The following is a 17323-nucleotide window of genomic DNA, read 5'->3' on the forward strand; positions in this document are numbered from 1 at the left end:
TTTTATGGTGAAGTGCTCAAAAACTGGAGAATCATTTTAACCGAAAGCTGTCACAAATTATAGCGAGTTACAAGTTTGGGTCTACAAATCAGGAAGCAGTCAAAACCGTCAGCGACCAATATTATTAGTTTACATTATTATTATTATTATTATTAGTTTAGAAATACAGTTTAGTGGAAACAGGCCCACTGAGTCCGTGCCGACCAACGATCACCCATACACTAGTTCTAGTCCTACACACTAGGGACAATTTACAGAAGCTAATTAACCTACAAACCTGCATGTCTTTGGAATGTGGGAGGAAACCGGAGCACCCAGAGGAAACCCACGCTGTCAGAGGGAGAATGTGCAAACGCCACATTCCAATGTGCACCCAGAGGAAACCCACACGGTCACAGGGAGAACACACAAACTCCGTACAGTCAGCAACCGTAGTCAGGACCGAACCCGGGTCTCTGGCGCTGTAAGGCAGCAACTCTGCCACTGTGCCACTTGAAGGATTTATCTCAGTACTACAATTTCAAGAGATTACCCCTTGTGGGCAAATTAATTTGTGGTACAACTGTGTTACATGAGCAAATTCAGCATCTCATATTCAGTTTTGTATGCAAAAATCAGTATCTATCAAGATGGCATTGGTTAGGAGAGTGAAGACTTTATACGTGCATGAAAATAAAGTTGCAATAGTGGTGAAATCTACAATTCCAGAGATTTCTGTCGTGAAAGTGTCTCAATATCTCTCTCTGATAGTGTAGAATCATTGGCATCAAAGTAATATTTTATGAAGTAATTGAAAGGCTTACAGTTTCTGAACAGTACTTCTTATTAACGACACACTAAATTATGTTAGAACAACACACACAATAGTTAGTCACATTAGACAATCTTTAAATGATTGCAGGCTTAAAACAGCAACACCAATATTTTCCATGTCATTTATATTCCAAAGACGTGTGAATTGTCATTACAGATGCAAAGGAAGCAAATTAAACTACGGATGATTGTACATACAAGGAACTGCAGATGCTGGTTTACAAAAACAAAGTGTTTAATTGGGTAACTCAGCAGGTCTGTCAGCATCTCTGGAGAACATGGATAGGCAATGTTTCTGGTTGGGCCTGACATTTCGAGCCTGGGACCCTTCTTCAGACATGAAATGTCGCCAGAGAAGCTGGCTAACCCGCTGAGTTACTCCAGCACTTTGTGTCTTTCATTATGGATGACTATAGCTGACTACATAAGGAGGCCAATGTCGATGGGGACAGGTTGGCTTGAAGAATTGAAATTGGACTGGTGTGAGTTGCTCAGCAAAAATGGCGCTAAACATGGCGCCTCTCGTGCGTAGAGAGTACATTTTGTACATTTTGCTAATCAAGGATATGCTTAGGTACAGTAATAGTCTACTGGAATGTTTGTAAGAAAAGAATTTGCACTTTGCTCATGTGACAATAAAAGCATCATTGAACCAGTGAAAAGCACCATTCAGTTTTTTTGACAACATTATCAGGTGACTGGCAACACTTAAAGCAAACAGGGAAATTGACTATGTAGTGATTACAAGGTAATTGACAAATCTATTTCTACAAATGATCTATAAGCAGAATTGACAGGAGCTACATTTCCACAGCAAGATCTATCACATATACATGCACAAAAGAATGTAAATAAGGAGTATCAACAAACAATTATTAATGTCTTTATTTTTGCATAAAATCACTGTGATTTGAAATCATCTTTGAAGATTTTTTCAAGCTATGACTTTAGACTTTAGAGATACAGCGCAGAAACTGGCCCTTCAGCCCACCGATTCCCGCCAACCAGCAATCAACCCGGACATTAGCATTACCCTACACACTAGGGACAATTTACAATTTACAGAAGCCAATTACCCTGCAAATCTGTACGTCTTTGGATTATGGGAGGAAACCGGGGCACCCGGAGAAAACCCACGCGGTCACTGGGAGGTCAAGCTCCATACAGATAGCACCCATAGTCAGGATCGAGCCCAATTCTCTGGCGCTGTAAAGCAGCAACTCTACCCTGTGCCACCACTACATTGGACAAAATATTCCAAAATATAGGTAATTGTCTATGAAATTACGTTGATATGCCACTAGCCAAAAGTACCAAAGAAGTGGAATTTTAATGCTAAAGGAAGTGTTCTCACTGGCAAGTGAACACAATATAAAGCTCAAAAGAATCATATGACAAATTGTTCAAAAATACATTTATATTGGACTGAAAATAGCTGCAAGGTCACAGAAAAAGTGAAAGCCATTCTAAAGATCAGGAAATCTGAAAACAATGTGGAATTTATATTCTACAGTGGTACAATACTGTGCTAGATTTTGCCAGATCATGCAACTGTCCAGACACCTTTAAATCAGTTACTAAATAAAAAAGAGAAATGGAATTGGAGCGAAAAAATCCCCCGCAAAAGACATATGGCACTGAGGAATAGTATAATATAATTTCCAACCTTTCTCTGGAAAATGATTAGAAAATGGACAGAGGAAAGAATCCTCAAAGAAATGCAAGGTAGACACAATATGCTGGAGTAACTCAGCGGGACAGGCAGCATCTCCAGAGAAGAAATGGGTGACGTTTCGTGTCGAGACCCTTCTTCAGATTCATGTCAGGGGAGTGGGCAGTACAGAAATAAAATGTAGTCGGAGACAATAAGTGGTGGGAGAACTGGGAAGGGGGAGGGGATGGAGAGAGAGGGAAAGCAAGGGCTATTTGAAGTTAGAGAAGTCAATGTTCATACCGCTGAGGTGTAAGCTACCAAGTGAAATATGAGGTGCTGTTCCTCCAATTTGCACTGGGCTTCTCTCTGACAATGGAGGAGGCCCAGGACAGAAAGGTCAGTGTGGGAATGGGAAGAGGAGTGTTGAGTGTTGAGCAACCAGATCAGGTAGGTTTAAGCGACAGTGTGGAGATTTTCAGCGAAACGATCGCCGAGCCTGCGCTTGGTGTCTTCTGTATATCGGCGAGACCAAGCGCCTTACTTTCCACTCTGTCGCCTTAATGCTATGGCCTCCAGTCTTTGATATTTTCATCCCGGCAAAAAGAGGTGGTCACTCCACAGCTCAAGAAAGTTCAGGCAGAGACGGAATAGGTGATGTTTCAAAGGTCTTTTATTGTCACATGTACCAATTAGGGTACAGTGATATGCGAATTACCATACAGGCATAAGAAAAAAAAAGCAACAAGACACACAATTACAAAAGAGTTAACATAAACATCCACCACAGTGGATTCCCCACATTCCTCACTGTGATGGAAGGCAAAAAATTCCAATCTGCTTCCTCTTTATTCTCCCGCGGTCAGGACAGTTGAACCATCCGCAGTCGGGGCGATCGAAGCTCCCGCAATCGGTGGTCAAAGCCCCCGCATCAGGGCAATTGAAGCTCCCGCATTGGGGCGATCGAAGCTCCCTTGTCGGGGCGGTCGAAGCTCCTGTGGCTTGGAGTTCCCGAAGTCGGTCTGTGACCAGAGACCACAAGCTCCGTGATGTTAAGTCCGCAAGTGCCCACGGTTGGAGCTCCGAGATCAATCCCTGGCAAAGGGATCGCGGGCTCCGTGATATTAAAGTTCCATTGGCTCCCCGCAGTGGAGCTCTCAAAAGTCGGTCTCCAGCAAAGGCTGCCATCTCCTCAATGTTAGGCCGCATGGGGAAACGGTACGGAAAAAAAATCGCAGCTCCGTCGAGGTAAGAGATTTGAAAATGTTTCCCCCACCCCCCACCCCCCCCCCCCCCACCCTCCATATAAAAACAAGCTAAAGAACACTAAGCAAATATTTAACACATACTATTAAAACACAAAGAAGGAAGGGACAGACAGACTGTTGGCGAGGCAGCCATTGCTGGCGCCACCCCGTGGTCATGCAGGGATAGATTCTCTTGCTTTTATATTCATCTTGTGAAAGATTAATATAAATGACTGAGTCTCTCACTTTTATATTAATCTTGTGAAAATAGGGCTTAGAATTGTGTATACACACACTCTGGGAGAGAATAACAAAATGACCATGAGGGTATTCCAGAAGTTAATCTACAGGAGACTGTGAAAGGAACAACTCCAGGATGAGCGAATAAATGAAACTATCTTCAAGTGAAGTTGTGGATCCTAGATCAGAGGTTTATTTGAGAACATCAAAAAGACCAATTAGTCCTATAGACAGTTTACATCTGCAAATGACGTACACGACTGACTCACTGTTTACAACAAAGAGTAAACAGTGCGCGTTTTAATGAAAGTCTGTGATGGCTTGTACAAGTGAGAGTGGGGAGGTGTTGAATAACTGGACGAGTTACATATGCTCTGGAAGCTCCAAATGATCCCTACAGTATGGCTAGTTTAAAATAGTTACACGCATGTACAAGTGTAAATGCTTGCACCCAGGTGCAGGCATGTTTTCTTTCCTAATTTGATCGTGGGGTGTGAAGAATATGTGGCATGCCCAGCCTCTATTATCTTTTCCTTACTGATATAGGGTTCCGTGAAATGGCCTTCCTTGGAGTCAGTAAGGAAAAGTTTAATTCTCCTTCCCATTCCCACACAGACCTTTCTGCCCTCAGTCTCCTCCATTGTCAGAGTGAGGCTAAACGCAAATTGGAGGAACAGCATCTCATATTTCGCTTGGGCAGCTCACAGCCCAGTGGTATGAATATTGGTTTCTCTCACTTCAGGCAGCCCCGACATTCCCACTCTCTCTATCCCTCCCCTACCCGAATCACACTAGCTTCTCATTTTCACCCGACAACAGCTTACAATGGCCTGTTTCCTTTATCATTACCTTTTTGCAAATCTTTCATTCATTGTTCTTCATCTCTCCACATCACCGTCTATATCTTTTGTTTCCCTTATCCCATACCAGTCTGAAGAAGGATCTCGATCCGAACGTCACCCATTCCTTCTCTCCAGAGATGCTGCCTGCCCCACTGAGTGACTCCAGCTTTTTGTGTCTATCTTTGGTTTAAACCAGCATCTACAGTTCCTTCTTATACATTTAACCATATGGGGTTGTCCACATAGCTGTGAGTCTGGAGTCACATATATTCCAGAAGGGATAAAGAACAAGGAAGGTGATGGCTGGAGGCCCCGCAATAGCCTGGGACTTGCCTGGAACAGGCACCGCTCATAAGAACCGGAGCGTAGACTTTGAAAATAGCGCCAAAACATGGCGCCTCTTGCATGTGGGCTCAGTAGACTATTTCTGTACACTTGCTGATCGGGGATTGGGGGTAGGGCAATACTCTACTGGACTATTTGTAAGAAAAATAATTTCACTGTGTTAGCACTTTGCACATGTGACAATAAAAGCACAATTGAATCGTGTAACCATTGAATGGTAGTAGATTTCTTTCCTTGAAGCATGATCGTGAAAACCAGCTGTATTGATATGCCAACACAGTAGTTTCCTTTACCAATAGTACTTTTTAATTTGCTATTTTTATTTAGACACTAAAAAAAATCCACATCTGTCATGGTGCAATTGAAACTCACACTTCCAGATAAATAGTCACAGTCTTTGGGAAACAAGTCTGATAACTTAACTGCCATACGACTGTAATTGTGCAAGTGTGTGTGTGCACATGTGTATCTCGATACGTGTGTGCGTGCATATATATGTGTGTTTGAGTGTGAGCATTAGTGTGCATGTGTGTCGCATGTTTCCAATGTGTGTCTGGGTATTTGTGCAGTAGTTCACGTGTGTACCTCTAAGCGTGTGCATGCATGTATGTGCATGGGTGTGTGCAAGCATGTATCTGTTTACTTACTCTCTAACTCATTCCCATCTGCCTATTTCTCATTGATTGCTGATCACTTCTAGTTCCTTTCCAATGTGGTGAGGAGCCTACTCACAGGCTGTTAACGTATTCCTCCACACAATTGCTGACTGCTTCAAACCTTTTCTGTTTTATTCATCCAGGTTACTGGTGCCTCTGTATATTGCAAGGTCTTATTTAACCTCAATGATTCAGAATAGCCCAGGGAAGACTACCACCACTCTTCAGCTTGAAATACCCAAAGTGCTGGAGTAACTCAGCGGGTCAGGCAGCATCCCTGGAGAACATGGATAAGTGACTTTTTGGGTCAGGACCGTTCTTCTGAGTTACTCCAGCATTCTGTGTCTTTCCTTGGTAAACCAGCATCTGTAGTTCCTTGTTCCCACCACTCTACCCCTTCCTGGTACCATTTTGACCACAGAGACACTGGGACTTTTTCTTTGGATCAGAGGAATCCAAAATCTAACCCAGCACTGGAGATGCAAGAGACTGCAGATGATGCACTCTTGAACAAAAAACAATCTAATGGAGGAGTAACTCAGCTGGTCAGGCAGCATCTCGGGAGAGAAGGAATGGGCGACGTTTCGGGTCGAGACCCTTCTTCAGTCTGAAGAAGGGTCTCGACCCGAAACGTCGCCCATTCCTTCTCTCCCGAGATGCTGCCTGCCCAGCTGAGTTACTCCAGCATTTTGTGAATAAATACCTTCGATTTGTACCAGCATCTGCAGTTATTTTCTTCATCTAATGGAGGAAGTCAGTGGGTCAGGCAGCATTGGTGGGGGGAAATGCTCAGTCCAGATGAAGAGTTTCAACACGAAACGTCGATTGTCAATCTCCCTCCACAGATGCTGCCTGACCTGCTGAGTTCCACCAGCCGATTGATTTTTTCCCTGTAAGGCTGTTGTCATTCAAAATAATTTTACCCCTCTCAAAATGCCTTTGTTAACTGGAACTGGAGTCACAGTGGGACAAGAACAGGAAATGGGCTGACAAATTCTCTTCTCAGTAAAGGAAATTACTGTGTTGGCATATCAGGGTCATATGCCTGCACTCTTGGTGTACACAAAATTCCATGGCCATACATCTAGTGCAAATAGGATTTGAACATATCATTGGACTGCTAGTGCTACATCAATTTGACCATTGCACCTACAGTACATAAAAAGTAAAGCAGCAGTGGCTGCAACTGAATCTTCAAAATGAACAGTTATAGGAACGTGTGAGAAAGTCACTTTTTTTTTGCTCCTGCCTGTTTTTGTCAAGCCGATTTATTTTTTTGGAAATAGATTTTTACACCTGGGCTGTGGAGGCCAAGTAAATGGATATTTTTAATTCTGCTCCAAGAACCAACAAAAAAAAAATTACCAAAAGAAATCCCAGTAAGGAGACTGGAATTCTGTTCCAATTCCAGGAAGATAAGCGTGGGTTTCTGTAGACAAGGAGACGTTTAAGCCTTTCAAGTCAACCTGCTGCCATCATGCTCCAGGGTCTTTTATAACATCACCTTTGAGGAGTCAGTTAACTTGTCTCCTTAGCTAGGCCATTGAGCATTGTTACTAAAGCAATCCTTCTCTGCAGCATCTTTTCTGAGTCACAATCAGGTACATAAGTCACTGAAGGAATGCCACAAACTAGAAAGGTTCAATGTAAAAACCGAGGGTTAAATTTGATCAGATTATTTTCTGTTGTACATTGTAGAAAAATGCATCTTTCAAAATGTCACGAACCACCTGCCTACGTGCTCTATAACCAATGAGATAAGGATGATCGGTGCACTCAAGATACAAATTCACCGAGGAAAGAGTTAGATACACGTCATGCAAGTAGGCAGTTAAAGTTATAAATACCTTTACATCAGTCTCACAATGGAGTGAAATGCAATCTAAATTGGATTGGTCATGCCTGACAGTTTGTCAAAGAGAATTTCAACAGATACAAATCTTTTACAAGAATAAATGATTACTCACCGCCTTCCAGCTCTGATCTTAGTTGGAGAAATTGCCGTGCAGATAGACAGGCAGAGAGAGAGGGATTGGGGAGAGGAGATAAAACCTGACTGATTTGAAAGCGCACATCTTTCCCCAGCAGCAGTTTCTGCTCAGGGTGCTGGTGTTTACCAACTCACTTACCTTTGCTTCTGATAGTGTCTCTGCCTTCTTCAGTTGAGGTTCGCCGTATGGTTGCTCTGTTACAGGACCACTGGCCGTGCCCTGGGGCCGAACAACTCCTGCGAGAAAACAGAGACCAAGAAAAACGCTTAATGGACTTTATCAACCCTTCTGTCTTTATTAATCCATTTCACAGATTAATCCAGAATGAGTCATAGTCATACAGCATGGAAACAGGCCCTTCGACCCAACTCACCCATGACGATCAAGATGTCCCATCTGACATTGTGTCCCAAAGGACACAAAGTACTGGAGTAACTCAGCGGGTCAGGCAACATCACTGGAGTAACATGGATGGGTGCAGTTTTGGGTCGGGACCTTTCCTCAGCTCAGGCTTAGATCCGTCTATACCTTTCCTATCCCTGAAACTGTATCTTTAAACTATCCATGTACCTATCCATGTGTCTTAAATGCTGTTAGAACAACAGCCTCAGCTACCTCCTCTGACAGCTCGTTCCTTATACACAAGTATTTCCTGAGGGAAAAAGTTGTCCCTCAGGTTCCTATTAAATCTTCCCCCTCTCACCTTAAATGTTCAGCATAGAAATAGACCTTCAGCCCAACCACAGCACGCCACACCGGACCTCTCCCACCTCTCGTGTCATTTTTAGCATAAGAGACCGTAGCTGGGCACATATCCCACATGTAGGCAAGAGGAGATGCTCATAACAAGAGCAGTCACAGACTAGGATTGTTCGAGTTGCCGGACAACAATCTCCTTTAATAACAATGAGGTATATGGGAAATTCCAGACCAATAACTCCATTGTTGTTGAATGTGCAAGCTGGGAGGGAACATGTCATGTATGTCATATATATATGTGTGTGTGTGTATATGGGTGTGCATGTGCATGATATTGATTTCCAAATCTAGCTGCTACCTTTTGTGCCACCCCCCATATGTGTCCACCCCTCAGATATGACTTCTGCTCCCCACGGGCTAGCAGATTCTTTGACCAGATGAGCGGTCATTCCTGTCCTAACCTTACACCTTTGTGCCCCGTGAAAGATGACACTGGATTACTATTGGGAGTGAACGTTTTGGCTACCGTTTTCCCTTCCTCTCCCCAGACCACAGAGCTGTTGTATCCCACAGTAGTTGGAGGTTAATCCTGCACAATTGGCTTCAGTGCCCCTGGTTAGAGATAGACACAAAGTGCTGGAGCAACGCAGCAGTTCGGCGGCAACATCTCTGGAGAAAATGGATAGGTGATGTTTCAGGTCAGGCCCTTTCCAGTCTGACGATGGGTCCCGACCCGAAACATCACCTATCCAATTTTTCTCCAGAGATGCTGCCTCGCCTGTTGACTTACTCCAGCACGTTGTGTCTATCTTTGGTATAAACCAGCATCTGCAGTTCTTTCGTATCACACTTGACGAATGTTGGTTGTAATGCATTCTACCCATGAAACTCTATTCAGCACAAATCACCATCCTCAGGACCTTAGGAGCGGCACGGTGGCGCAGCGGTAGTGTTGCTGCCTTACAGTGCCAGAGACCCACGTTCGATCCCGACTACGGGTGCTGTCTCTGGGTGCTCTGGTTTCCTGCAACACTCCAAGGACATGCAGGTTTGTAGGTTAATTGGCTTCGGTAAAAATGCCAAATTGTCCCTAGTGTGTAAAGATAGTGATAGTGTCGGCGTGGACTCAGTGGACTGAAGGGGCTGTTTCCGCGCTGTATCTCTAAAGTCTAAAAGTGGTGAACAGGAATAAAAATTCAAAAGAAGGAGTGTTATGATTCACACTGCATTGATTTTATTTTCACATTAAAATGTATGTTGCACTGTAACTTCAAATAAATAGGGCAGCTGCTGAGAGAATTACCCTGGTTGTACAAGGAGAGTAATTTTAAGCAGCATGTTGTTAAAATCAGGGGTACACATCTTAGAAGGGCTGTGGGAGGGGATTATATAGCAATTTAAAATAAATAAATAAATAAATAAATAAATCTTGTTTAGGAATTTGGGGAAGGAGCAAGGGTGGGGGGAGGGGGGTGGAGAGAGGGGGTTTAATGAGAGGCATCGTCTAAACAGGCAGTGTTGTACAACGTGCAATTGTCACAGTAGATGGTTAACTTGCAGGCAGCAAATATGGACCCTCAGTACTAGAAAAACAATGGACATGGATGGAATTTACACCAGCACGAATTAAAGCAATCACCTTCTAAAAAATGACTACAATAACTATTTGAGATGCAGATTTTGCAGTTAGTTACAAACAATTACTCAATAATGTTTCATGATATAGTCCCAGCAATCACAAGAATGGATGGAGTTAGATTTGCCACCGTATCCACCCAGTTGTCTCCCTGCTGTGAGCATGCAGGGACACCATCTTATGGAGGACCTGGAGGGGTCTGCACACAACTGGCTCCTCTCACTACTTTCCCCCTTTAAGTGACCCTGATGGCTTGTTCCTCCTGCACTTCGGGCCATGGGGTTCCAAGTCTCGACATTCGAGGCCTACCTGCAGCCTGTTCGGATTTGGAAGCTCCGTCACCTCCTGCTGTTTCCGAAGCAGATCCTTTCTGGGAGAGAACCACTTGCAGTAGCTGCAGCATTAAAAGCACAGAGAATGGTTAGAGGGAGGTGGATGTTCTTTTCAGGAGAGCCGCCGATTGTACCAAGAATAATAATTGACATCGTAACGATAAACCATTAAGGTTAAAGAGGCATTGTGGAGGAAGGAAAGCAAATTCCCCTTTTGAGGAGCAGCTGTGATTAACACAGCTCAGGGCACCAGTGTATGATCTAGTTCTGTCACAATTGGTGTGACAACAGCTTCCCTTCAGTAGATTGGTTACTATTTAAGGGATGGCTCCAGGTAACATAGCACATAACCGGAGACTCGACACAGACGGCTCCTCACCACAGAGAGTGCAGATCAGCCTCCGAATCTTTCTCTTAAAGCCACAGATGCCGACTTTCTCTCACACGATAACATAGTTAGTCATCTGCCTTTGAAGGCATGCGCGAGAAAATGGGGCACTCTTGAGGTAAATGCTCGCAAAAAAAATGTAAATGCTTTGCTCCCAGACAGGGGCATTGCAAATATTAAACAAATTCAAAGTGAACCTCCAATGCTTGGTATTTGTAGCATGTTGCTATGGCAGCAGTTCGAGAAGGCGACACACTGCCAACTTTTCAAGAACGTTTATGAATATGCAGTAAATGATGAGCTTGTCAGTAATTCTCACAACCTGGACGTAGTCAAGAGTCAAGAGTGTTTAATTGTCATGTGTACCAATAACGGAACAATTAAATTCTTACTTGCATAAACCCAAAAAGCATTACAAGTTACAGCAACAAAAAAACTGTTGGAGGAAGTCAGTGGGTTGAGCCGCATGTTTAGTTTAGTTTAGTTTATTATTATCATGTACAGTGAAACGCTTTAGGTTGTCTGCTATCCAGTCAGAGAAAAGACTGTACATGAATACAATCAATTTGTCCACAGCGCACAGATAAAGGATAAAGGGTGAAACATTTAGTGCAAGATATAACATTGGTCCGATAAAGTCCAACTAAAGATAGTTCAAAGGTCTCCAATGATGACGAGGGGAGGTCACAACCACACTCTAGCTGATGAGAGGACCCTTCAGTTGCCTGATAATAGCTGGGAAGACCGTTCCCGAATCTGGTGTTATGCGATTTCTTTAGTTTAGAAGTACAACGCGGAAACAGGCCCTTCGGCCCACCAGGTCCACGCCGACCAGCAATTCCCGCACATTAACACTATCCTACACACACTAGGGACAATTTTTACATTTACCAAGCCAATTAACCTACAAACCTGTACGTCTTTGGAGTGTGGGAGGAAACCGAAGATCTCGGAGAAAACCCACGCAGGTCACGGGGAGAACGTACAGACTCCGTACAGACGGCGCCCGTAGTCAGGACTGAACCCGGGTCTCCGGTGCTGCATGTGCTGTAAGGCAGCAACTACCGCTGTGCCACCGTATACATGTTTCTATACCTCTTGCCTGATGGGAGAGGGGAGGAGGGGGAGTGACTGGGGTGAGACTGATCCTTGATTGTGCTGGTGACCTTGCCAAGGCTGCGCGAAGTGTAGATGGAGTTAATGGAGTAACGGGAAAGGAATTAACGACCTTCAGGGTCCTGACCCAAAATGTCGCCTCTCTATGTTCTCCTGAGATGCTGCCTGACCCGCTGAGCTACTCCAACACTACGAGTGTTCTCTTGAATGAGCTCTTGAATGGAATGACAAACAACAAGGGGCACGGGATGCACAAAGAGGCACGGGGATCGCTGGTCAACGCGGACTCAATGGGCCGAATGGCCTGTTACAGCGCTGTATCTCTAAACTATACTAAGAACTAAACTAAACAGTTCAAATTCCCTATTTGTCTCCATTCTTTTTATTAGGCGAACTCCAAATTCAGACATGATCACTGGGCCAAAATGGTCTCCCTTTGGAAGTTGACTAGAAATTGCATTTCTAACAATTTTGTTTCTGTTCCCATCTGCCAGTTAGATCCCTGGTGCATTCATAGTTCAAAGTCATTTGCAGTTGTACTTTCATGACAAATTCTGCTGGCATGTATTCAGTAGGGCTGTGTTGGTAGTTTCATACTTTACCATGGGATTTGCCAAATGATGTTTTTCACTAATGGAGGATTTGACTATTTGATGGATAGTTTAGCCACAACATTGGATGCCAACAATATTAAACTATGTCTAGAGATACAGTGTGGAAACAGGCTCTTCGGCCCACCGAATCTGTGCCAACTACAAGTTCTATCCTGCACACCAAGGACAATTTACAGAGGCCAATTAACCTCCAAACCTGCACGACTTTGGAGTGTGGGAGGAAACTGGAGCACCCATAGAAAGCCCATGCGGTCACAGGGAGAACGTAAAAACTCTGTACAGACAGCTCCCGTAGTCAGGATCGAACCCGGGTCTCTGGCGTTGTAAAGCAGCAACGCTACCACTGCGCCACTGTGCCGCCCGATTTCTCAAATTAAACATAAGCTCCCATTGATAACCCTTCCATGTCAAGGCTGGTTTATAGTAATACTTTCCTACAATAGGCATTGTCACATTTGTTGTTATATCTCTCCAAGCATTCAGTTTGTTCTAATGTTGGCAGAATCTCTCTTCAGTTGGATAATGCTTTTTCCTGAGATATACTGTCGAGATTCTGTAAATAAGCAATCTGGCTGATAACGCAGCAAGCTGCAGTGGGCTGAGCTTCATCTCGATGTGTTTGTTAGTGATAAAAAGCTGAGTTTTTCAATCTTGATTATTCTGATTCTCTTTTTGCCCATTTGTAGCAAGCGCGCTACATAAATACCTTCATCATGCAACTTTCGTGCAATGGTATTTAATGCGATAATCCGGCTTGACTTTCAATTTGAGCTGTAGGTTACTGCAATATGATCCCATGTTGGCCTCTGTAACAGCTGGCTGCTTTGTAGTTGCACCTCTATTCCAGGTGATTGTGTATTTCCTACACTTTGAATTACCTAGATCTTATTCTTGTCCCTCTGTCTATGGTCAGATGCAGTCATGTCTTTTGTAGCAGCTTGCCATGTACAACCTGAGTCATTTGGAGTAGACAAACACCTTTTACATTTAGTCTTGCCACCTCTATCAGTGTTGCCGTCTCAAGACATTTTACTCATGCAGAGTGAATATCTGGATTTATTCATTTGTCAATCTAGATCATTGGTACAGCTTGTAGAGCTGTTGCCTCACAGTGTCAGAGACCCCGGTTCGATCCTGACCTTGGGTACTGTCCCTGTGAGTTTGCACATTCTCTATGTAACTTTGTGGTTTTCCTCTGGATGCTCCGGATTCCTCCCACATCCCAAAGACTTGTAGGATAATTGGCCTCTGTAAATCGCACCTAGTGTGCAGGGAGTGGGTGAGAAAATGAGAGAACATGAAACTAGGGTGTGAACAGGTGATCGATGGTTGGCATGGAGCCTGTTTCCATGCTGTATCTCTAAACTAAATTTCCCATTTGTGGTAGGACCAGAAAATTTGGAAGTAAAGTAATTGTCAAAAGAATCATGGAACAACAGAATCATAATATTGTTTGAGCACAGGGGGAGTTGATTTGGATCACCTTTGAAGCCCTTGTTAGCTCTCCACAGGAGTAATCCTGTCAGTCCATTAACCCCGCCCCCTACTCACACACAAGCAGTTTTATCAATTCCCTCCAGTTCCCATGAAAGTGATTTTCACTCTGATTCCACCACCTTTTCAGGTAGCGAATTCCAGATTATGGCTGCTCCTTGCATAAAAATGTTTCTTCAATATTTCTCTGCCATTTTGTCTTTTGTCAATCAGCTTGAGCAAGGGCAGCACAGTGGTGCAGCGGTAGAGTTGCTGCCTAACAGTGCCAGAGACCCGGGTTCAATCCTGACTATGGGTGCTGCCTATACGGAGTTTGCACGTTCTCCCTGTGACCCCGTGGGTTTTCTCTGGGTGCTCAGGTTTCCTCCCACATTCCAAAGATGTGCAGGCTCATAGGTTAATTGGCTTGTGTAAGTTGTCCCTAGTGTGTGGGATGGAACTAGTGTACGGGTGATTGCCGGTCAGCGCGAACTCAGCGGGCCGAAGGGCCGGTCCCACGCTGTACGTCTAACACTAAAACCTTAAATCTGTGTTCTCTGGCCCGCTTTTCTTCCAGGGGGTCAGATTCACATGTTCTCCATGCGTGATGATTTTTAATACATCTTTCAAATTACCATCCTCCTGCCTTCTCCGATCTGAGGAGAGCAATCCCAGTTTCTGCTGTCTACCCACATCTGCACTAGGTTGAGTTTTCTCGATTTTAGAGCATTTACTTGCTGTTAGGTGACCCAGAACATTAGGCTGATCATGCTTGGGAGAGTGCATAATTGCAGCACACAAACTGAACTATTTATGTTGCTAACGGTAGACACAAAATGCTGGAGTAACTCGACGGGACTATCAACATCTCTGGAGAAAAAGGATGGGGGACGTTTTGGGTCGGAACCTAAGGATGGACCCGGTGGCTGACGAGTACAGATGGACCCGGTGGCTGGTGAGAACGAAAACCCAGCAGTGGGACAGCCGTGTTTGCATGCGATGGCAGGGCTGGTAGACCACTGCAATGAAGGGCCCGGCCACCGCTACCTGCATGGGGGGGGTGGGGGGGGAGCTCGGAAGCCCCGAAGACTGGAGAGTTGAGGAGGGAGCTGCTGGCGGTGACGGACGTGAGGAGTGGGCCGATAGGAGAGGGACCGGGGTATTGTCTCCAGCACCTTCAGGGTCGGCCTCCCAGGACACAGAGCCTGGGCGGTCGGACAAGGAGAGGGACCTCGGGTTGTGGGCCTGCAGCAACCTGGGGTTTACCTGGATCAGGGGGGGCTCCACTACTTCCAACACGTGGACCGTATCTTGGACCTTGGACTTTTTCTTTGTAAACGGTGCCAAAATATGGCGACTGTGCATTTATGGGTTGTACAAAAGACTGTGGAACAGCATCCCTCTTCCCATCAGAACTGCCCCCTCCATCGACTCCTTTAAGTCCAGGCTCAAAACCTATTTTTACTCCCCAGCGTTTGAGGCCCTCTGAGCCTCAAACTGTGAACTGTTTATGTATGTGCTGTTATGTTTGTGTGCCATTGTATGTTTGTTTCTTAGTACGTGAGCTGATGTACAGCACTTTGGTCAACGTGGGTTGTTTTTAAATGTGCGATACAAATAAAATTGACTTGACTTGACTTGACTACGTATACATGACAATGAGGAACCATTGAACCATTGAAGGCTTTTCTGCCCTCCTTATTCTTAAGGCTCCTGCAAGGACTTGAGTGGCCACCTGGTGTGGAGTCTGGCTATCCGACCCATGCATTACATTCTGAGAGAAAGGCATCAGAAAACGACATTGCAATACTGCCCTGCACAGTCTGACCCTCCAGGCCCTGCCATGGTTTGCCTGCCATGGCAACTGTGTCGGTGCATTTCGCGCGGTACCTTATTCCCGTCAGGTCCCGAGGCTGCGGCGCTGGTGCCTGCACTTTGGCCGCTCCCAGAACTCCGAACACTGGCCACACTTCCTGTGCTGCCTGCATTGCTGCGGTCGCCACCTGCAAACAGAACCAGTGCAGTCGTCAAGCTGAGCGCCAAAAGCAGAGAATGCACTCCATCGGTAACATTGGCCAAACATAGACTGAGGAAGTTCAGCGTATCTCCAGAGACTCTTCCAAACCTCTGCAGACACAGACCGGATTTCCCCACCATCAACTCCAACTATACTTCATGTGGCTTTGGAAAGCAGCTGACATCATCAAAGACTTTATTCACAAAATGCTGGAGTAACTCAGCAGGTCAGGCAGCATCTCAGGAGGGAAGGAATGGGTGACCCGAAATGTCACCCATTCCTTCTCTCCTGAGATGCTGCCTGACCTGCTGAGTTACTCCAGCATTTTGTGAATAAATACCTTCGATTTGTACCAGCATCTGCAGTTATTTTCTTACACTCATCAAAGACTTTTCTCACCTCGGAACCAGAGTGGCACAGCGGTAGAGTTGCTTACAGAGTTGCTGCCTTACAGAGCCAGATTCGATTCTGACTACAGGTGCTGTCTGTAGGGAGTTTGTACGATTGAATGTTCTCCCTCTGAATGCGTGTTTTTTTCTCTGAGTGCTCTGGTTTCCTCCCATACTCCAATGACATACAGGTTTGCAGTTAATTGTCTTTGGTAAAATATGTAAATTGTCCCTGGGGTGTAGGACAGTGTTAGTGTACAGGGATCGCTGGTCGGCACGGACTCAGTGGGCTGAAGAGCTTGTTTCTGCGCTGTATCTCTAAATTAAACTGAACCACAAGTGATTGCAGAAGGTTGTGGACGTAGCCCAGTCCATCACACAGAGCAGACTCCCCACTGTCGACTCCATCTATGCTTCATGCAGCTTTGGAAAGCAGCCAACATAATCAAAGACCTTGGAGAAAATGGATGGGTGACGTTTCAGGTCGGGATCCTTCGTCGGACTGAAATAACTCCACTTTTAGTCTGAAGAAGGGTCCCGGCCTGAAACGTCACCTATCATTTTTCTCCAGAAATGCTGCCTGACTTGCTGAGTCACTCCAGCACTTTGTGTCTATCTTCAGTATATACCAGCATCGGCAGTTCCTTTCCACACATAATCAAAGGCCTTCCTATACTCGGCCATTCCTTCTTCTCCCCACTCCCATCAGAGAGAAGATACAGGAGGTTGAAAGTACGCACTACGAGACTCAAAAAACCCTTCTTCCCCTCTATTGTCAGACTTCTGAACGGTCCTTCTATAAGCTAGGGTACTGTTCGATTCACATCTAGCCCATTGTGGGCATTGGACTTTGTCCATGGAACTCTACACTCTA

General features: G+C 44.9%; 1 protein-coding gene across 9 annotated transcripts in view; it reads right to left on the reverse strand.

The window, feature by feature from the left end:
• Positions 1 to 17323, reverse strand: part of caskin1 (CASK interacting protein 1) — a 383904-nt gene that overhangs the window by 42081 nt on the left and 324500 nt on the right. For all 9 annotated transcript variants that reach the window (XM_078418132.1, XM_078418134.1, XM_078418130.1 and 6 more), the window contains 3 exons: positions 15934 to 16046; positions 10430 to 10514; positions 7924 to 8021 (listed from right to left, as the gene is read on the reverse strand). In XM_078418132.1, coding sequence (XP_078274258.1) covers positions 7924 to 8021; positions 10430 to 10514; positions 15934 to 16046 — 296 coding nt within the window. The remainder of the gene's footprint in view (positions 1 to 7923; positions 8022 to 10429; positions 10515 to 15933; positions 16047 to 17323) is intronic.

The sequence above is a fragment of the Rhinoraja longicauda genome, chromosome 21, assembly GCF_053455715.1.
Source record: "Rhinoraja longicauda isolate Sanriku21f chromosome 21, sRhiLon1.1, whole genome shotgun sequence".
NCBI lineage: Eukaryota > Metazoa > Chordata > Chondrichthyes > Rajiformes > Arhynchobatidae > Rhinoraja > Rhinoraja longicauda.